This window comes from Cyphomyrmex costatus, unplaced genomic scaffold (assembly GCF_001594065.2).
Source record: "Cyphomyrmex costatus isolate MS0001 unplaced genomic scaffold, Ccosl1.0 scaffold449, whole genome shotgun sequence".
Taxonomy (NCBI): domain Eukaryota; kingdom Metazoa; phylum Arthropoda; class Insecta; order Hymenoptera; family Formicidae; genus Cyphomyrmex; species Cyphomyrmex costatus.
The window spans coordinates 865-21,696 of record NW_017278737.1 but is presented as its reverse complement, the minus strand read 5'-3'; the positions used below and the strand labels follow the sequence as shown (position 1 = coordinate 21,696).

The window sequence follows — 20,832 nt, the reverse complement described above, 5'->3', positions numbered from 1 at the left end:
AAATTAATTTTGATAAATAGAAAAGTGTAAAAGACCGAAAAATAATAAGACAAAATACATTGACTATAAAAATAATTCAGTTCCTGCTACAACACCTCCAAGTTACAAAAGTGGATAAAATTACATTTGTACCAACACGAAGTACATTCAAGCTGTAAGGTCTCTTAATTTTTTTCTTTTCGGGAGCAAATATAAAAATGAAAAATATTAATATAATGACATTAATGACACTTCATGGGTAAAAAAAGTTATGTAAATAGAAAAAGTTGTTACTGATGTTTATATCAGTATATTAATATTAGAAATTGCATGTACGTTATATATAATTTCACTATATCAAATTTTAAATAAACCAAATTTTATTTTTATTACATTTTTATGAAATAATAAGACTTCTACTTAATTAAAAATAATAAAAAACTTAACTCTTAAAAAATTGTCACTAGAAAAACTGTAATGTTTTATTTTCTGTAAAGTTTAATAAAAATGTTGAATACAACATTTTTCCAGGCAATTTTTCAAATAAAAAATAAGCTTACATTATTCTGCGTGGATGGACTTTGTGATGCCACTAAAGCATGTTCCTCTAACTTTTTCCGTTTAGCTGGTATTTTCATTGATATCATCTGTGACATATTCTTTTCTTTTTGTTCTTTCGAAGATTCTATAACATATTGTATGTGTATGTGTGTGTGTGTGTATATATATATATATATATATTAGTTTTTGAACATGGCCGGAGACACTACCGCGTCTCCTGAGATATATATATATATATATATGTGTGTATATAATTTTTATTATATCATAAAATAATTCATACATCAAATGCATCATATAATAATTATCTATAAAAACCATCCATACAATAATTAATCCAGAAAAACCTTATTTTATATGCATAAGAATAAAAGATATAATTTTAAAACGTTAAGATCTGTTCAGGTGTTTACAAAAACCTAATTATTAAATTACTATTATAGTTAATTTAATAATTTTACACTCTCTTTCATGGTATCTTATAATGATCTTAATGGTGTGATATTATTATTGTAGTTCAGACAGATTTGCATTTGAATGATAAAAAATTCAATTTAGTATATTGACAGTATAAATAAATAAATAAATGACATATGTCAATAAATGATATATGTAGTATATAAATTACACACACTTTTATAATTAACACTTATTTCTTATTTGTTATATACAAGAGTAGTTTGATATGTCTATGCAAAGTCTAATATAACACCAGTATGTATCAAGATTATTTTTAGTATTTGGCAACTCTTAGAGGATTACGCACTAAATTTCAGTGACATAGATCTATTATTCTGTTTGGCATTTATTTGAATCAATCAAGTTTTGAAGTTTGCAAAAAATGGATCAGAAAGAATTTTGTGTAGTATGATTGCAAAATGGTTCAATTTACACTACAAAGTCTAAATTTAGAAAATAAGGAAATGTAGAAGGACTTTGGCTAGGTCCACAACCTTGCTTTAAGAGGCCTTAAGTCGTAAAGCCATAAGAAATTGACTGATCACAGATTTTTCTCGCATTCAACTATGGTCAATTTCTTATGGCTTTACGGCTTAGGGCTTCTTAAAGCAAAGTTGTGGATCCAGCCTTTGTAGTGTAAATCAAATCATTTTGCCGTCATACTACACAAAATTCTTTCTGATCCATTTTTTGCAAACTTGATTGATTCAAATGAACGTCAAACACAAAATAATAGATCTATGTCATTGAAATTTAGTATGTAATCCTTCAAGAGTAGCCAAATACTAAACATAATCTCAATATGTATAATACTATATAATATGGTATTATATTTTAGACTTTGCATGGACTTATCAAACTATCCTCGTACTTCAGTAAAAAATCACAATATACATTTGCAGATATTTTATTATTAAACTGTAGCATTAATTAATAAACTAATGTAGAATAATTGACAATGCAATAAATAAAATTATAAACAGATATGATTATTTCTTATAAACAATCCATCAAACGTGCAAACAATAATACGCGTATCAATATTTTCGCATAGAAATGTAATTTGTGATAAGGCTTACAAACATCATCTTACCAAATAGAGTAGGAACAGCGTTAGATTTCAAATCTTTAGATGTAGTAAACTGGACTTTTTCAAAATGGAGCTCACAAATATGCAGAGATTCCTTATTGCTGGGTTCTAGACCACAGTTTTGAAACCATTGATTCTTCCTTCTATAATATTCAATAAAGAGATTTAAGAGACTGAGCGACTACCAATGCGGTGATCGTTTATGGTAGAATTACTCACAAATTATCCTCAGGAAAAGGAAAAAACTTGATCGGTTTCCCGTCTACCTTCGTGCTCTGAGTAGAGGGACAATTGTTGATCACGCAAGTTACCATTACAATACGACGAAAGTCTCAATCTCAACAGACACTATTATCTTATAATCGCGAGACTATCGACTACGTAAAAATAACGCCTATAACCTAAAAGTAAAATTCAAGACTCAACACTTCCTCACTGTCTCGAATCTGCTCGAATCCCAATGTAATTATTGATGCGCAAAAATCAGTAAAAATCTTACTTCCTGAATGAAGCAAAGGAAAGGAAATGCGTTCCGAACTCTATCAACTCGGACTCAAAATCAAAGATCGATAGGAGTGACCCAGAGACCTCTAGTCGAAGATGAATTTTTTATTCTCAAATTACGGCTAAAATACTGGATGGATCGCGTTTTAATTGTGATATTCGTAATTAGGAAAGGCTCCTGAAGGCTCGTACAGAGCTATTTTTTTGTAAAAAAAGGCATAATAAAAATTTATTCTGTTATCTCACTCGATGTGTACTATGGTGCAGTTGGTGTATACATGATCAGAATCAATTTGCAAATCTGACTCTGTACGAGCCTTCCCAGCAATATAACAATGAAATCCCAACAGGTTTCATAAGGAAATATTATTTCTTTGAGAAAAAAAATAAGCATAAATGACCTACATCTGCACTGATCTGCACTCATAAATGTATACCTTTATGCTGAAATTATGGCTAAAATATAACATAAATCGTGTTTTGATTATGATATTCGTAATCAGAAAAGGCTCCTGAAGGCTCGTACAGAGCTATTTTTTTGTAAAAATGGCATAACAAAAATATTTCTGGTCTCCACGGGTCACTCCTGTCGACCCTTAAAATACAATTTCACGAGCCGCTCCAACTGGTTATTTCAGCGACAAAAAGAATCAAGTGGATCGTCAATCAATTGACGAATACCAAGCGCAACCAATGTTACGCGTCCTGATTGGCGTGACCAATTTCACACTAGTCCCCTTATTGGGTTGATTCTCTTATGCACTATGCATTAAGCCAAAAACGTAAGGCCGTAAGACGTATCAGTAAGGAAATCGTAATATTGGATTTGCTACCGGCCTTACGGTCTCTACTGTGATTGGCCAAAACGCTTACTGATACATTTACGGCCTTACGTTTTTGTATGTGCCATGGGCTTTATGCGTTAAGCTGGTTCTACATTAGTGCAAATCGATCGCAAGTTCGTTGCTACAGCCAATCCCAAGCTTGCATTTTGAAATCAACGCTTCAGATTGACTGTCGCAACAAACTTGCGATCGGCTTGCAACTAATGTAGAACCGGCATTATGCAAGAGTCTGTGCTGCGGCCTTTAGCTTAAAACTGTATTGTAGAATGTAGATCCAAATTTAAGGCCTCTTAAAACGAGGTTGTGAACCCAGCCAATAACATTAGTACATTTAGAATCTTACTGTATAACTTTTTGGCTTTCTTTTACAGTACAATTTGTATATTTAAGAAATTTTCAAAAATATTGTTTGAAATGAAATGAATTATAAATTCTGAAAAATTATTAAATTTATACAAAAATTAAAAAAAATTTTATGAAAAGTTATACAAAAAGTTCTGAGAAAAATGTTTACTAAAAAAGAATGTGTATTTCATAAAAACAAAAATTCGATAAAGGTAAGAAAATTATAAAAATAAAAAAATATTTACTAAAAATGATTTAATAATGAAAAAAATTTTAGCAAATTATCTTATCTTTATATAATATGTACATATATACAAATATAAATAGAAAAGTAATATTACATCTCAATTAAAGTACCATTTTTTAATCTTTTATATTTAAAATCTGATTCTGGACGTTTATTAACCCAAGCTTTTGTATCTAATTTATTTAATATAGATTCTGGATCAATAACAGCTTCTTGAAATTTTGATGAAGTCTCGTCATCCTCTCTAATCTGTCTATTTCTTTTGAATTTTTTCTTATATTCCATACATTCTTCTTCAACTTTTGCAACAGTTAATAATTTGTTTGATGTACTTAGAAGTTTTATTCCAAAGTTCTTGTCCTTTCTCTGTTTTTGTTTATCACAATAATTAGCAATTTTATCGCTTTCCATCTTTATAGATCTATAATTGACATTTGCATTTGCACAAATTGTTAATTTATTAAAAACAGAATAATATTTGTACACATGTCTAAAATATTTATTTTATTGCTTACCGTTCCAAAATTTCATCTAGTTTTTTGGCAATAAAACTCTGAAATGTGGCAGTAACACCAAAATTTGTAAAGTTATCTTCTTGTTTTGAGTTTAGTCTCAAAGAATAACTTTTATCCAGTTTGCTAGTTTTTGGTTCTTTTAAAATTAAACAATAATTAGTACATTATAATAGATTTCTATGAGATTACATAAATACACTTAGTTATTTTAAATATTGAAGATAAAAGGAAAAGATATTAATACTTACCGGACTGAGAAACAGCTTTGACTTTTTCTACGCTATATAGATTATTGTTTAAAAATTGCTGATCAATCGCTTCCTTCAAATTATTTGTAAAATTTTCATCTTCTGAACTTGACGAGTCTACTTGTTTGCTTATTTTCTTCATCATTGACTTTAATCTATATCTATAAATCTATAACTTGTATTTAGAATATCTATAAATAACAAATAAGGCTCAATGATATATGCAAAATGATAGGAGCAAGTACTAAAAGTCTTCTTGCAGTTTGCAGATATTAACACAATTTTATTGCAAAAATTAAGTAGAATCTATCATTTTATAATTATAAATGTGGTAATTATCCAAAAGACGTTTTTCACCTTCAATTTAAATTATGCTCATTTGATGCGTTTTTGTATGAAACGAAAAAATCTAGCAATAAAATATTATGTCTCTCAATCCCACAAAGCAAGATATTATAATTATTAAAGTTGTGTAAGCTGGGCCGAGAAAAAATGTCGGACGCTCGACGCGATGTCGGGACTCGAACCGAGGACCTCGTATGTAGTTCGAAACACAAAGCCACCGCCTTGCCGCGGAGCCACACAGCCCGACACGTAGATCTTAATTAATATCTTACAGTTGTTTTTTTTATCGGAAAACAGCTTTCGGTTGAAGATCAATTTTTTGTGTTAAAGTTAAAACTTATTAGGTTAGAAAATCTGTCACATCGATGACGGAGTTAGGCCGATATTTCATGTGTCGTACGACAAGGCTTTTCAAGCCTGTTTATTGGCTGTAAAACAGAGAGATTCTCGGATCTCTCTGTTCTATAACCAATCAACGTGCTTGAAAAGCCTTATCGTACGACACATGAAATATCGGCCTTACACATCGTCAGGCTGGAGTCACATGGAGCGGAAATTACAGCGGAACGGAACAATGAAACCAATCAGAACTCTACAGTCATTCCGCTGCTTTACTTTCTGCGATTGTGATTGGTCTCGCTGTTCCGTTCCGCTGTAGATTTCCGCTCAATGTGACTCCAGCCTTCGGCCGATATTTCATGGGTCGTTATACGACAAGACTTTTCAAGTTTGTTGATTGGCTGTAGAACAGAGAAATCCGAGAATCGCTTTGTCTTGCAGCCAATCAACAGGCTTGAAAAGCCTTGGCATATGACACATGAAATAAGTTTTATATATATATGGAGTGATCATGATTCAAAATTTCAATCAAATTCCTCTTGAATTTTTTAAATGGAACTTTTTTCAACTTTCATTACATATTTTTGTAACTTACTTTCAGAGCTTTTCAAAATATTAAAATAAAATTCTTTTTTATTGAGTATTTTTTGTTAAAGGCTTGAAAGTTATAAATGATCCTTTATTTAAAAAAATATTTTTTTCAATTTCCATTGCAAGTTGTAGCTTGCATGAAATAGATACATATTTATCTTACAACTTTTTAATTTCTTTAAACTGTTGGAAATTTCCCAAAAATTGTAGGCATTGTTGCATTGTATTCATCTTGTATATGTATATATACTTACTGTAAAAATATAATTTTACAATTATATATGCATATGTATACATAGGCATGAAAAAGACATAAAAAATACGTTTAGTATTTATTTTCGACATTATACAGATGGCCGAAAGTATATAATTACTCTATATTAAATAAAAGTTAATATTTACATTTTAATATGATGCAGAGTAATCCGAAGTCTGTGTTCAAACTATGAGCGAACTTTTTACCGTGCAGGGACGATTACATTATTAGTATAACGGCAATTGTCTCTCCTTACAATTATTTCCTTAATAGCTAATGTAGAATATATACATACAATTGTCTTATATTAGTTAGTATATTACACTTCGCACATAATATACACATCTGATAGTTATGTACTAAACTGTTTATCAATATAATTGTACGTACCATAGAGATCTAAGAGTATGCCAATACGCGAACATATAACTTCAATATTTCTTGTAAAAGAATGTTGGGATTTCAAAAAACAAAGCAACATAATTATATTGAGAAAAAATAAAAGACAGATATGATCTTCTACGTAAATCTCACTAATACCAAATTTGACTAAGATCTTGGAAAAAACCATGATCCCAACATCCAAATGCTACTCGTTAAATTTCTATAGAACCGGTGAACGGTTACGTCACGAAACAATTGGTCGTTATTTTAGTTCACATATTTCGAAGATAGATTTATGATGAAGAGAGAGCGGCAACGCCGGGTAATACTTTACCCTCCAAAAGTTCCAAGCTTGCACCACCACCGGTACTCACGTGACTCACTTTATCCTCCGTTTTCCACTTAGCTGCACACGTTGCCGTGTCACCTCCACCGATAATAGTAATCGTTCCCCGAATTGTGGCTTCAACAACATTGTCCATCAAACTTTTTGTACCTCTACTGAAGTTTTCAAATTCGAATACTCCCGCTGGGCCATTCCATACTATAACTTTTGCTCTCTTAATTGGTTCTGTATCAAGAAAATACAATTAGCAATGCTTCTAATGTCAAACACTTAACACATTATTATATATGATAGCTGTTAAAAGTTTCCAGCCAAAAACATATACTTTTATGATAATTTTTCAATAGATTATCATAAGTAGTAAAGGAAATGTACTTACCTGCAAACAAATCTCTTGATTTTGGGCCTACATCAAGACCCATCCATCCATCAGGTATACCATTCTCAACATCCGCAGCTCCTACTGCTGCATTCTCTGCAAATTTATCGGCAGTCACAAAATCCACCGGCAAGTGAATTTGGACGCTATTTTTTTTTGCTTTATCCAATAAGTCGTTCACAATTTTTGCTCCTTCTTCGTCAAACAATGAGTTCCCAATCTAGAATTATGTAAATGTAAAGAAAAGATTAATATTTAATTGCAAATATCTCTCAGTATCATTTGCAATTCGTACCAACTATTACATACCTTCATACCTTTGGACACTTTTAAGAATGTATATGCCATACCACCTCCAATAATCATTTCATTCACTTTGTCTAGAAGATTATTAATTAATTGAATTTTGTCAGCAATCTTAGCCCCTCCAAGTATAGCTAAAAACGGTCTTTCTGGATTGTCTAGAGCTTTCGCAAAGTATGCAAGTTCCTTTTTCAACAAAAAACCACTTGCTCTTATGTCAAATCCATCTCCCATCATAGAACTATGAGCACGATGAGCAGTTCCAAAGGCATCATTTATATATACATCTCCTAGCTTTCTCAGAGATGCTCTAAATTCAGCAACTTTATCCTTGTCAGCTTTAATCTAAAATAAATTAATATATCAGTCTTATTAAGAGAATATCACATTTTTACATATTTCAAGATAGTTTACATTGAGTTAAAATACATATGATTTTTCGTCCTTTATTACACACAATGGATCTTTCACATTCAAAATTAATTTTCATCACTTTTACAAGAAAAAATTATAAAGTAATTCTTACACATACTTAAACATCTTAAAAAAATATTTGTAAAATTGTGTATTAAAAAAAAAAGAAAAAAGAAAGACCTTTATTTAACTAGATGCTCTTAATATTTCAAAGAAATATACATGAATAATAACTCAATCCTATGTATTAAAGATTAAATTAATATCTGCAATCATCAGGACAAAATTTCTTATTTTTGTTCAATTTCACTTGTGTAAAAAAGACCTAGATTGTTTAGGATTAAAGTAATAAAGTACTTAAATAATGAAAATGATCTTTCGTACCTTATTTCCATCAGGACCTACACCTTTCCCCTCCTCCTCAACGTGAAATCTCAGATTTTCCAATAAAATAATAGTACCAGGTGCTGGATTGGCGCAAGCAGCTTCTACTTCTGATCCAACACAGTCATTCAAAAACAGGATCTCCCTTCCTAACAGAGTTTTCAGTTCCTCGGCCACAGGTTTCAATGTATATTTCTCGTCCCTCTTACCATCCGGTCGGCCCAGATGGGACATTAGCACGATTGACTTAGCCTTCTTATCAATGGCATATTTCACTGTGTCCAGCGCAGCAACGATTCTCTGATTGTTTGTTATCTTACCCTCTTTCAATGGCACATTGAAGTCAACCCTGGAAAATCATTTTATTCTATTAAATTTCAATTATATTTATGTACCTTGCTTAATTCTTTACTACCTCCTTTACTTAAAACGATTTTTTTTTAGGTTTGTGCTTTATGCACTATTATATACTTTTTATACTCAAATGAAATACATAGCACAAAACCTTGTAGTAACTACAACATTAACTATGGCTGCATTCAGCAGAAAAAGTAGTTTTGCTATTGTTGGAAAATACTTTAATATAATTTATCTTGCCTTTATATAGTTCATTGGATTTAAATGGATAAACTAATCATATTAAAGAATCTTATAGCAGTTATACAGCTACTTTTTCTGCTGAACATTATCAAGGTTAGTGCAATATTGCTGGAACGTTGCAATGTTCCTACAATATTGCTGAAATGTTGCAATAACGTTGCAACATTACTAGAATGATTTGTGCTGTATACAGCTGTATGAAATCAGTACAAATTTGAAATTTAGCAAAAACGATAAGGAAAGTTCTCTAGTGTAATCTAGTATAGCAAAACAACAATATAAAAGAGACCTTTCAGAGAATTTATACATACCGTATAAGCACCCTCTTGTCCGACAACTCCACCTTATCGATGCTGAGCTTGTTGAGTGCCATTGCGATGGTGTTTTTTCTTATTACTCCGTTTAACGCGATATCCCTGGAGAAGAGGTGTGTACCGCCAGATGTAGCAAGCCTTGCTAACCCTTTACCAACGAGACACGTAACGTCATAAAACCAATCACTGCTCTCTCTCGACGAGTCCAAGCCGCGATAAGTCGGCGTCTCAAAGTCAAAGCAAGGTCGTCGAGCGTGGCGACCTCCTGTAATTCTTTGTAACGCTCGTTGTGTTCGACCAAATTGAATGGGAAGCATTACCTTGATCATAAGGAACCACATCTATAATTATCGTAACTGATCGTAACTCTAATCTCTTATGAACTGATCTATAGTTTTGTACAATTTTTACATATTAAATATGCTATACCTTCGCGGAGTTTCCTTTCCGGAAAAAACATCCTCGCGCGAAAATCTATTATAGAAACAAATTCTTACACGATATAGTTTTGTAAATTACTAAACGGCCGGCTTTAGCTATTATAAATTATAATAAATAATTTATAATGAATTTTTCATTCAAGATTTTCTGAGATGCTGCAAAAATTTACATAGATAGATTCAAATAATTGCGAAAACAGTCAAGTCATAAGTATAAGAGAGACATACGGAAAAATGAACCAATCGTGTGCAGAATAAAGGAATTTCGTATTTTAGTCCGAAAAATCAGCTTCAACATTGTAATCAATTTAAAAATGATGTAATACCTGAATTGTTTGGCTAGATAAGATAATTGATTTGTTATTCATACGTGAAGATAAAAAGAATTAGATTTTGAATATGTGCATCATGACAATCATATAATTCAAAATTTTCTTTTGAGCAGTTTTCATCGATTCGACGAATTCGTGATTAACTTATCAATATTTACATTATTTTATTGTATATGATACTATTTTAAAATATTATATATATGTTATTTTATTAATACGTATTTGTCCATCTTGTAACCAATTATCATCAATTTATAGCGTTTTCTCTTGGCTGCACCAGTGCAACACTCAGCTGAACTTTTGCACTAGTTCATCTTTCTTCCTTTTCTCTCTAGGAGAAGGGAAAAGGAAAAAAGATGAACTGGTGCAATCACCCTACACTGGTACAGCCAAGAGAAAACGCTATTATTCTCCAATGAAATTTTACTATCTATACTCTCATGAGAATTGGCCTTTGTCGCACCTGCCACGAATGGCGCGAATATGGCGCCAACTTTTAAGGTTATGTTTGGTTATGTTCAAGTTATACTGAGCTGTATGTATGTTCGCTAATAATTAAGTAGAAAGTAATCATTAACAGTGACTGACACAAACGTAAAAGAAAATGAGTTCGATGACATATTGACATGATTAGTATCGTAAGCTAAAAATATTCCAGAAATAGGAGACAGGATGGAATCCAGTGATACATACCAAGACGACGGTGATGACGGTATTATTATTGCTCAAAAAGATTGCTATTGTTTGTCGTATAGATATATTTACATTATGCTATATAAATATATATGAAGTTTTATTCTTACAACAATTATTTTAAAATTAAACCATTGGGTTCTGTTATCTTTTTAGAATTTCAAGTATTTTTGTCATGGAGTAGTAGATTTGTGTAACATTTTTAATATAATGTATATGTTATTTATTTTTATTGTTAATTTATAGATGATTTATGAATTAAATTACAAAAATTAAAATTTATTTAATTGTCCCGATGCCAAAGTATTTATAAAATATTAATCTTCTATTTAATTTAGCTCCTCTATTCAATCAGAACTTTCTGGAGCTAACATATGGGTCTATTAGATTCATGCAATGATTATTTGGATAACAAATTAGGTGCTTTTCAATAAGAGGTTCAACAATACAATGATTGTTTCATCGCGATTTAATATTACCAACATTAGCATCTTAATTCTTGTATCTATTATTGTAGTAATTGCCATTTCATATAAAAATGTCAAACAGTTCAATTTTTTTATATTGCATCTGTAAATTTGAATTATTTATATTCAGATAAATTTAGTATTCATTCCTTTTTACACGAGTTATATCATTATAATTATTTTAAATTTATTTTTAATTTATACAAATTAAATAGCTCTTACGGATCTAGTATTAGTAACTTTGTTATAGATTTTGATATTTATCAGATCTGGAAGATTGACATTCTTATAAAAATTGTTTTTATAGAAATAAATATTTTAATATTTTTTATGAAATAAAAGTATACAAATTTAATAATGATATACCATTATTCTAGCAAATAGCTATGCAAGTCTTATATCATCAATTCCGATAGTGAATAAGTTGTTCAATGTATATTACAAAGTTGGAAAAGGTGCATTTAGCTCTGTCTTTCTGGCTACTCTAAAGTCTTCCGACAGAAGTAAGAAATTTGCATTGAAACAATTAATTCCTACTTGTCATCCAGATAGGATCAAACGCGAATTGCAGTATTTGCAACAAATAGGGTACATTGGATAAATTTTAGTCCAAAACAATATACCATTGTTTCATATAAATATCAGTTAACATTAATGAGAATGTATTGAATATTTTAGAGGGAAAGATTACATCGTTGGATTAGAATTGTGTTTGAGACATCATAGTTCAGTAGTATTTGTAATGCCATATATGAGGCACGATAAGTTCGCGGTAAGTTTGCAATTTACACATTTAAGTCTGTATTTCATAAGATTCAAAATACTCATAATAATAATTATAACAAGGAATATGTCCAAGATATGACTGTTGATGAAACGAAGGATTACATGAGAGCACTATTAACTGCTCTAAGAAGAGTTCACAAATTTCATATCATACACAGGGATGTGAAGCCCAGTAATTTTCTCTATGATCGTAAAAATAGAAGGTAAACTTGTGCAAAAGGAAAACATTCTCGAAAATGATTGAGAAAAATAATCTAATGCAATTTTTTATTTAGATATTTATTAGTGGACTTTGGTCTTGCGCAAGAATATTACATAGAGAAAAATCTTGAGAAAAACATGAGAAAAACAAGTGGAGAAAGCATTGAAGCACACGGAACAAAGCGGAAGAGATCTAATGAAGTGGAGTAACATTTTATGATCACGTATTGCAATGATTTATGTACATGTTTCTTTTATCTTTCGTTATAATCTGTTTTAGAATAATATAAGTCAACATAATATTACTTCTAAGAGAAACGTAAATAACAAATGCAACTGTTTTGGAAAACCTAAAGTGTGTGTAATATGTTTAAAAGAACCGCAACAGCAAGCCCCTCGTGCGGGCACGCCTGGGTTTCGTGCTCCAGAGGTTTTATTAAAACATGTTATGCAAACATCAGGTATTAATATTGAAACAATGCAAAAAACCATACATTTATAGAAACTAAAAGAAAAATATAAAATTTCAGCGATTGATATCTGGAGTTGTGGTGTAATAATGCTATGCATACTTAGTGGTTCACAACCGTTTTTTCGTTCGTCTGATGACTGTACAGCTTTAGCAGAAATTACAACGATATTTGGTTCTAAAGAAATACAAAAGTGTGCACAAAAATTAGGTATTTTAACAAATACTGTGATTATGGCAAATGATTTATTTATTCAAGTTCTTTTTGTTTTTCGTTTCATTACTTTCTATTAATTTTTTATATTAATTTGTATATTATATTATTTATTTTCTTTTTATTTAATTCAGGCAAAAAGATTGTCTTTAATGAAAATTTACCAGGCATGGACATTAAATCTTTGTGCATAAAGTTAAAACAGAGAAACAAAAGTATGATGTATGATATACAGAATAGTGTATACAAGGTATATCTCGTTTATATTTTAAATAATCTTTTTTATTTAATAAAGTACAATAGGAGAAAAAATAGATATAATCATTGACTGAATCTCCGAGTTTCATGTGTTAAAAAATATTAAAATCATTGTGAGTATAAAATATTCGTGAATAATATTAGATTGAATTGCTTTTAACGCGAAAATAAAACTTTATACCTCATTTTTCTCCCTTTTACTTCAGATGTGTATAATATCTTTTATTTTACATCTGAAAATATTATTAAACTTTAAGGTACCGCAAGATATCGAATATCCAAAGGAAGCGTATCATCTTTTGATGAAACTTTTAGATTTAGATTTCAGAACACGTATTACAGCAGAGCAAGCATTGGCTCATCCTTTTTTGAGTTTATAATATTGATTCATGTTTCAAATATTAATGCATGCGTTTTTAAATATTTGTAAGAAACATTTTTTTAAGTGTTATAATTTTGTTAAAATTACAGTTTTAGTTTATTACATTTGTTATTGTAAATTGTAACTTCCTGTTGAAATATATAAATTTTCGGACTAAGTAAAATTATTGAAAATTAAGAATTTTCTTACATTGTCCAAAAAAAATTATTTTTCTTTTGAATATATAATTTTTTGAGATTTAATATAATGAATATTAAAATTAGGAAAATTTGATCTCTTGATATATGATCATTTCTTTTTGGTATTTTGTAAACATTTTACATTATTAATCAAATAAATTAATTATTTAAAATTTATTTTTGGAAGAATTTCTAATATATTTATTTTATCTAATATATTATTTCTAATATATTTCTTATATATTTAATTTTTATAAAAAAAACTTGTAAAATAAATGTATATATTGTTAAATGGACGACTTTTTTGTATAACATATAATAATTATATACGATATTATCTATAAATATGTAATATTGTATTTAAATATATTTTTTTTACGTAAGTAGATGTGATAATGATTATCTATCCTAATTATGACTTCATGATGCTAAATATGTAGGTATATTTATAGTTAATTTTTATTAAAACTATTACAATATCTCTCTGTGTATTTATTATTTCACACAATATAAATATTGCACTTTGGCAAATTTATGTAACAAATAAGTTGCATGGAAATCGTATATTTAAAAATAAATAAATATGAATATAATTGCATGAGTATGTTTAAAACGACAAAATTTGAAAAATTTAATCATAACATTCATTTTATCATTTAAGGCACTCGATTTGAAATATGAGAACATATACAGCATTTAGATCTAATGTCTAAATGTTCATATATACAATTTCCTTAATCAACATGTTCTGTATTACTAGTGCTTTGTGACGATTCGCTCTCTTCGTCGTTTTTCTTGATCAGTTTCCATTCCGCAGCAGCCTCTAAAGCAGTGGATGCCAATTCTCTGATCTTCTCGTTTTGCATAGTATCATTTTTGCTCAATGCCATCAGTAGTTCCATTATGTCCGTTTCAATGAGTTTTGCAGCGACGTCTTTCGTGCTTCTCATCATATTTAGCACAATTACAATACCCCTGTGTTGTACGTCACTGTTTGGATTAACGAGTAAAAAGCGCAAGGATTCTAGCCAATCTTTCGAGTCAAAAACTTTCTCGCAAGCCTTTTGGCTGGCAGATGTCAGCATCGCTAGAGCCCCAGCCGCTGCTATGCTAGTGTCTTCATCCTCGTCTTCGCACAATATCACGAGATATTTGACCCGATCGTTTTCTTGCTCGAAGTATTGAATTACGTCCTCGCATATTATCAAATTGTTTATTACTTGTGTGGACGCACGTCTCAACATATCGTGGTCCTCGTACATATAGGCCTCGATCTTCTGGAATCCTCCCTCCTTCAGTATACGTTTTCGCACGCTGTCGTTGACGCCAGCTAAATTGCACAAAGCCATTAGACTCTCGAAATTTTCGAGAGCAGAACACTCTGGGTTTAGGAGGTTTATGAACGGCCGGACAACTTCCATGATTCTCTGACCAGGAAATGCGACCTCCGGATTTATGGTGATTCCCAGACGAGCCAAAGCTTGCGAGGCTTGCTTCTTTCCCTTGTCTGTACCATCCAGTGCTAACGGCAGCAAAGCCTTTGTGCCGCCTTGTTGAACGATCATTCCTCTCACTTCCTGTCGACTGCATATCGCATTGAAAACGCGGGCTATCAACTCCTTGCTGTTCTGGCTCTCTGTTTTGGCGAGGCTCACCAAAGCGCTGGTCACACCAGCCTTCGCTAATGTGCACAATCTTTTATTTACGAAGTCGATATCGTCCAGTTCGTGTTCCTCGGGAATATGATGTTTAGCAAACTTTGCCAATTCTATCATCTCGGGTATGAGCTCTTGCTTATCGTAAGCATTGCACAAGTTTACCAAAGTTGTGACCACACCGTAGAGAACCGATTGATCACCAGTCTTTGCAAGCTCAATCATCGCTTGTACGGCTTGTTGGTCTTCAATCAACTTTTCTTTGACCTCAGCGTCGAAAGTGAGATACGACAGACCTTCTACAGCCCATTTTCTCATATCTTTATCTTTTTTGGGGTTAATTAAGAATCGTCTACATGCTTCAGCCAATTTCTTTGTCGCTCCATCGGCAAATGGTTTAATAGTTGCATCCGTGCCTCCAGAACTACCCAACTTGCACAAACCCACTAAAGCTCGAATTCGAATTGAATCATCTTTAGACAAATACAACTTCTTCAATATATTTACACCTTGACTTATGATTGCGTTAGCCTTATCTTTTTTAGTTGCAGCAGCCACAATACATTCGCAAGCCACTTTTTGCTGCAATACATCATCCGTTCCCGCCATAACGAGGATCATTTCTAAAATCCCTTCTTTAGCCACAACTGCATTTCCAACGTCTAGTGGGCCTAATAATAAAGTTGTTATCGCAACTACTACACGTACCTAAAACAATCAATATAATTAATAAATCTTTATATTCATTTTAATTAAAATTAAAAGAAATATCTTTAGTAAATTAAGTTTCAAAAAATACAATATGTAGATAAAAACTACAAAATCATATTTTTCAATATATATATATATATATATATATATTGATTAAATCTTGTTATAATATTTTAATCTAAAACTTAAGACATACACACACACACAGTATAAAAATTAAAAAGATAACCTTCTTTAAAACATTTTTGCTCTAAATAAAAGTAAATTTTAAATCGCTCAAAGAAACTATATCAAAGAATGTATATTCTTTCCTTTTGTGGAATAGTTCAACAAATAAACAGAAAAGATCAGAAGTTACAGAACTCATACCTTGGCTTCTATATCGGGCGAAAGCAATTTATCTTTAATGAACTCATCAATAGCATTGCTAAATTTCTCCTTAGCAGCATCGTAGTACATGTTTTCATATATTTTAGCTAAGCACACACTAGTTATAGTTCGTGTGGAAGATGTAACGTTCATTGAAGATTCATATTTGTATTCTTCCATTTCACTTGCCACTTCCATCAATCTCTGCAAACCGCGAAGCTCGACCAATCGTTCAGCCCAGTCTAATGCAGTATAATGAATATTACGCATAATAAGTTCTATTATTGCATCTCTTGTAAGGCCTGTTATCGTTCTATTCGTTATACTATATAACAAACACGATAGAATTGTGTCTATTTCCTTCTTATGCGCTTCATACAAAGCCTTATCGGGTTTAGAATCAGGTTTATTATCCATACCACTGTAAGCGTTCAGTATATTCTAAAATCAAAATATATACAATGAATTTAGTTACGTATAATTATACATTTAGCGCTTTTTATTTTAATTGATATTTACCTGTAAACAATATTGAGATGCATTGACTCTCTCTGTAGATGTGCTGTTCATCATTTCTAAATACCAAGGCACACCAAGATTTTTTATGATAGATTCAGTTCGACTAATATTGTTTTTGCATAATTCGCCTACAATATGAATCCCACTACAGATTACTTCTTCACTCTTTTCGACTTTCACAAGCTCGGCTATTTTGGATACACCTTTTTGTTTGAAAATCTCCTCGGCACCAGCTCTTTCACGTGCGAGTACAAGCAGATTATTCATAGCAGTTTCACGTTTCTCCTTTTCTGCACTCATGTTAAATGCTAGATCCAGCATTTGTGATACCTAATATAAAACAAAATTAAGAATACTTAAATACAATGATTTGTAGTAAAAACATAATATAAAAATTGTTAATTGTAAAATATTATATTTATATTATGTAATTTTTATCCATATACACATAAATTATGTGATATTGAGTAAAATAAGAATTTATTAATGTATCTGTATAAAAAATGGTATAAAAATATGTATTATCATAGGTCATATTATTTATATTATCTAAATCAAATTATTATGAGCACAATAAGTTAATAAATTTTGTAATAATTATGTGTATTTACTTTGGCACTAATACGTGAGTTTTCCTTATGACGTTCTTGTACAATTTCATGTAAGCGTGCCACTATGGGCTGAATAAATTTGTTATTGGGATCAGATAAAATAATATTCCTTGCATCTCGATATGCTTCTTCAAATCTTTCCAATGCTTCTAATGCTTGACATCTACGAAACAATGCCTTGGGATCATTAGAACATATCTTTAGCGCATTGTCACAATCTTTAATTACGTTTTCGTAATTGTGTAGTTTTAAATGAGCAGCAGCTCGATTTTTGTAGTACACAGCTTTCTTAGTGTTATCCTCGTTTACTAGTTTCAATGCACTTGTATAGTGACTTAAGGCTTCAGACCAATTGCCTTTGTTAAACTCTTCGTTACCCTTCTCTTTCCACTCTTGTGCAGTCATTTCTGTCTTTGTCATGGTGGAAAAAAGCTCTGTAACATAAAATATATAATAATGCACTACATTTTTCAATGTATTCTTGTGTAAAAAATAATTTTATGAAAAGATTCTTGTGTATATGTAATATTTTATATATATTATTTTATATGTAAATTTTTTCCTTTTACAAGTATTTTATCTTATAACAAAAACATATTTTTTGAAACTAAAGGAATGTATGAATCTTCATAATCTATTAAAGTTTTTGTGTATTAATAGTTTATTTCTTAAAAGACAAGAATCCTTCAAGTTCAAAATGATAAAAAATAAAATTGTGAAATTATATAATTTCTATTTAAAAATTAAGAAAAATCCCAAGGTTACTGAGGTATACATGTTTTACAGTTATGGGCTAATTATTTATAAAAAGTACAGAAGATGCAATTATCATCAAATAATTATATGTGATGTTAATGGAACAAAAATATATACACAGTTTAATAGTACAATAGGCTTGTTCATTTTGCCTGCACAGTCTGCACCAGTTCAGACAGTGCAATAAGTTGAAGTGAAACAAACGTATATCTGTTTCACTTCAACTTATTGCACTGTGGACACAGTGCAGAGAAAAAGAACAGGCCTAAGTTTCATAGTGGAAAGCTTCATTAAACATTAAGAGATAACAAAAGAAAAAGCAGATTACAATTTGAACATAAAATTTGAACAATGAAGCCTTACCTTTCGTTTGACAATTTACAAATAACCGAGAAATTTAAATTTTTTAAATGAGTTTCCAACAGTATGACGGTGAAAGATTCGATTTTACAAATGATGACACTGCAATTAAAATCGTAGTTTGCAATTCAGTTGGCACTCATTTTCAGAATGATCTAGGAGCCGCTTGTGTTATAAACACAATATGGAACCATCCAGACGTATCATTTGCGAAGGTTTATTTTCGGCAAATCATCCATGACATAAATAGAAGCATTAGATTACAAATATAGACACGATAATACTTCCGATCTGGCAGTAATTTAATTATCATTGATAGCGAAAGTTCGAGCTTGAACAATTGAGAAAAGCATGCAATTTATTTGAGACATACGAGAATTTATACGCATGGAGCTTGATCCTGTTCGATTTACATTTCCAAGCGGAAAGGTTAAAATCAGAGAGAAGCCGGAGATCGGCCATGCCCGGGATTAGACTGTGCTGTAGCAGAGCATCGCGCTACAGCGCGCTCATTGGTTGACTGCGAGTGGTGGGGTTCGAGTCTGATCGGAGCATATAAATATCGCGTAACTCGCGGTTTCACGCTTTTGCGATTCGGCCAGCGGACAGGCTTGTACCTGTCGATACCTGTCACATCACGTTGGAATAGTTCGCTCTCTTGTTTCGCACTGTAATCTTTCCTCTGGAAAGAATTACCATTTACCACTATCTCCGCACGTATTCTCCGTTATCTTCGGAAGCATCCTGATCCTCACTATTTTCGGAAGCATCCTGATCCTCCACTTATATCTGAAGTATCTGATCTCCGCTAACTCCAGAAGCGTCCTGATGTCCAGAAGCATCCTCATCTTTGCAGAGAAACGAGAACGACGCGGAATTATTTACCAACGAGGTAATTACTAATAATTATTATTAAATTATTAAAATATTGACACGCGACGCGAGAAAATTTTAAGAACAATATCATCTTTGAACTCTCGAACATTTTTACTCGTTTGCTCGAAAATTAAGAAAAAAAAAGAAATTAATGAAGTGAGATATGGTCGCGTCGCTTTTTCTAACGTGAAGTTGATCGCACGCGGAAAACGACGCCACTTCCCTATTTTTTACATTCACGTTTTATTCGCGGAATGTGACGGGGATGACGCAGAGTGGCAGCGCAATCAAATGTAATTAAAACCTAAACTTGTATTTAATAATTTTTCGATATTTATCACGCAATTAGAGATTCGGTATTTGTATACTATAATAATCTGTTTGCGTCTTACACGATACGGTCATGATACATAGTTTTATCCATATAAAATACGGAACGCATTAGCTATAGCGATACTATGCTCGCGTTGCGTCGCTGCAGGTCGCTGCAGGTCGCTGCAGGTATAGACGCGCAAAAACGAAGATACTTCGTCTTCTCTTAGTTAAATTCTACGCGTCATTATTTAGTCATTTATAAATTGTGGTAGATATGAAACGGATTCTGAGACGAGTATATAATAGTAATTGAAACTTAAACCTATAAATTTGTCGTTTGTTGCAGAGAAGGACGCGCATATTTTTACAACGATTTGCTTCAACTGATAAATGTCCACGCAAAGTAAGGGAGGAGAAGAGAGATACAAAAGCTGGCTCGACAATCGTGTATGAAAAGGAGAGGGACGCCGATAGAACAACGGAAACTTATTTAAAAAGCGGAAGTCCTTTGGGAATTTTTTAAAAATATACAACAAAATCAGGTAATTTTTTTATGGCTTTTTGATCAATAATGAGGTACGTAAAAATTTTTTTGTCTCAATTACTTATATAACGGCAACTGTACAAAGCCCAGCATCCAAGAATGGATTAAAATGGATTGGACATTTTGTCTATCCGAATTAATATTTTAAACAGCAAAAACTTTTTTTTTTGTTTCAATTGGATTCAATTAGATTCAATTAGATGCATCTGGATTGAAAAACTGCGTTTTCTATTCAAAATTTCGAATT

At 31.4% G+C, this 20,832-nt stretch overlaps 4 protein-coding genes across 5 annotated transcripts; 1 reads left to right on the top strand and 3 right to left on the bottom strand.

The window, feature by feature from the left end:
* Positions 1–4,120: 4,120 nt before the first annotated feature.
* On the bottom strand, positions 4,121–4,987 carry LOC108777580 (uncharacterized). The gene is made up of 3 exons (XM_018544505.1): positions 4,794–4,987; positions 4,546–4,681; positions 4,121–4,451 (listed from the first exon to the last, which is right to left on the bottom strand). The coding sequence occupies exons 1-3, from the start codon at positions 4,936–4,938 to the stop codon at positions 4,121–4,123; spliced, it is 612 nt and encodes a 203-aa protein (XP_018400007.1). The 5' UTR covers positions 4,939–4,987.
* A 1,408-nt stretch (positions 4,988–6,395) lies between these two features.
* On the bottom strand, positions 6,396–9,507 carry Pgk (phosphoglycerate kinase). Its single transcript, XM_018544513.1, has 5 exons — positions 9,446–9,507; positions 8,535–8,883; positions 7,743–8,081; positions 7,434–7,653; positions 6,396–7,279 (listed from the first exon to the last, which is right to left on the bottom strand). Exons 1-5 carry the CDS (start codon positions 9,505–9,507, stop codon positions 7,002–7,004), a joined length of 1,248 nt encoding a protein of 415 aa, XP_018400015.1. The 3' UTR covers positions 6,396–7,001.
* Positions 9,508–10,892: 1,385 nt separating this feature from the next.
* On the top strand, positions 10,893–13,690 carry LOC108777579 (cell division cycle 7-related protein kinase). Its single transcript, XM_018544504.1, has 9 exons — positions 10,893–10,932; positions 11,758–11,968; positions 12,059–12,152; positions 12,227–12,369; positions 12,442–12,568; positions 12,648–12,828; positions 12,898–13,047; positions 13,185–13,300; positions 13,566–13,690. Exons 1-9 carry the CDS (start codon positions 10,893–10,895, stop codon positions 13,686–13,688), a joined length of 1,185 nt encoding a protein of 394 aa, XP_018400006.1. The 3' UTR covers positions 13,689–13,690.
* A 780-nt stretch (positions 13,691–14,470) lies between these two features.
* Positions 14,471–19,231, bottom strand: unc-45 (unc-45 myosin chaperone). Of its 2 annotated transcripts, XM_018544524.1 has the most exons (5): positions 18,854–19,231; positions 17,735–18,168; positions 17,124–17,453; positions 16,605–17,045; positions 14,604–16,232 (listed from the first exon to the last, which is right to left on the bottom strand). In XM_018544524.1, the coding sequence occupies exons 2-5, from the start codon at positions 18,152–18,154 to the stop codon at positions 14,604–14,606; spliced, it is 2,820 nt and encodes a 939-aa protein (XP_018400026.1). In that variant the 5' UTR covers positions 18,155–18,168; positions 18,854–19,231. The 2 variants fall into 2 exon arrangements, with proteins under 2 accessions (XP_018400027.1, XP_018400026.1); XM_018544525.1 differs by lacking the exon at positions 18,854–19,231 and having other exon boundaries at positions 14,471–16,232; positions 17,735–18,154.
* Between the last annotated feature and the right edge of the window lie 1,601 nt (positions 19,232–20,832).

What these genes read in the sequence shown, in the direction of transcription:
- LOC108777580 (XM_018544505.1), bottom strand. Translation starts at nt 4,938, where the DNA reads ATGATGAAGAAAATAAGCAAACAAGTAGACTCGTCAAGTTCAGAAGAT. An exon ending in CAAAGCTGTTTCTCAGTCCG is followed by an intron (nt 4,682 to 4,793) that starts GTAAGTATTAAT and finishes TAATTTTAAAAG; the next exon opens with AACCAAAAACTAGCAAACTG. An exon ending in CTAGATGAAATTTTGGAACG is followed by an intron (nt 4,452 to 4,545) that starts GTAAGCAATAAA and finishes TGTCAATTATAG; the next exon opens with ATCTATAAAGATGGAAAGCG.
- Pgk (XM_018544513.1), bottom strand. Translation starts at nt 9,507, where the DNA reads ATGGCACTCAACAAGCTCAGCATCGATAAGGTGGAGTTGTCGGACAAG. An exon ending in GACAAGAGGGTGCTTATACG is followed by an intron (nt 8,884 to 9,445) that starts GTATGTATAAAT and finishes ATGATTTTCCAG; the next exon opens with GGTTGACTTCAATGTGCCAT. An exon ending in ATCAAGAGATTTGTTTGCAG is followed by an intron (nt 7,280 to 7,433) that starts GTAAGTACATTT and finishes TTCTTGATACAG; the next exon opens with AACCAATTAAGAGAGCAAAA.
- LOC108777579 (XM_018544504.1), top strand. Translation starts at nt 10,893, where the DNA reads ATGGAATCCAGTGATACATACCAAGACGACGGTGATGACG. An exon ending in AAAGTGTGCACAAAAATTAG is followed by an intron (nt 13,048 to 13,184) that starts GTATTTTAACAA and finishes TATTTAATTCAG; the next exon opens with GCAAAAAGATTGTCTTTAAT. An exon ending in TACAGAATAGTGTATACAAG is followed by an intron (nt 13,301 to 13,565) that starts GTATATCTCGTT and finishes TTAAACTTTAAG; the next exon opens with GTACCGCAAGATATCGAATA.
- unc-45 (XM_018544524.1), bottom strand. Translation starts at nt 18,154, where the DNA reads ATGACAAAGACAGAAATGACTGCACAAGAGTGGAAAGAGAAGGGTAAC. An exon ending in CATCTCAATATTGTTTACAG is followed by an intron (nt 17,046 to 17,123) that starts GTAAATATCAAT and finishes TTTTGATTTTAG; the next exon opens with AATATACTGAACGCTTACAG. An exon ending in CGCCCGATATAGAAGCCAAG is followed by an intron (nt 16,233 to 16,604) that starts GTATGAGTTCTG and finishes TGATTGTTTTAG; the next exon opens with GTACGTGTAGTAGTTGCGAT.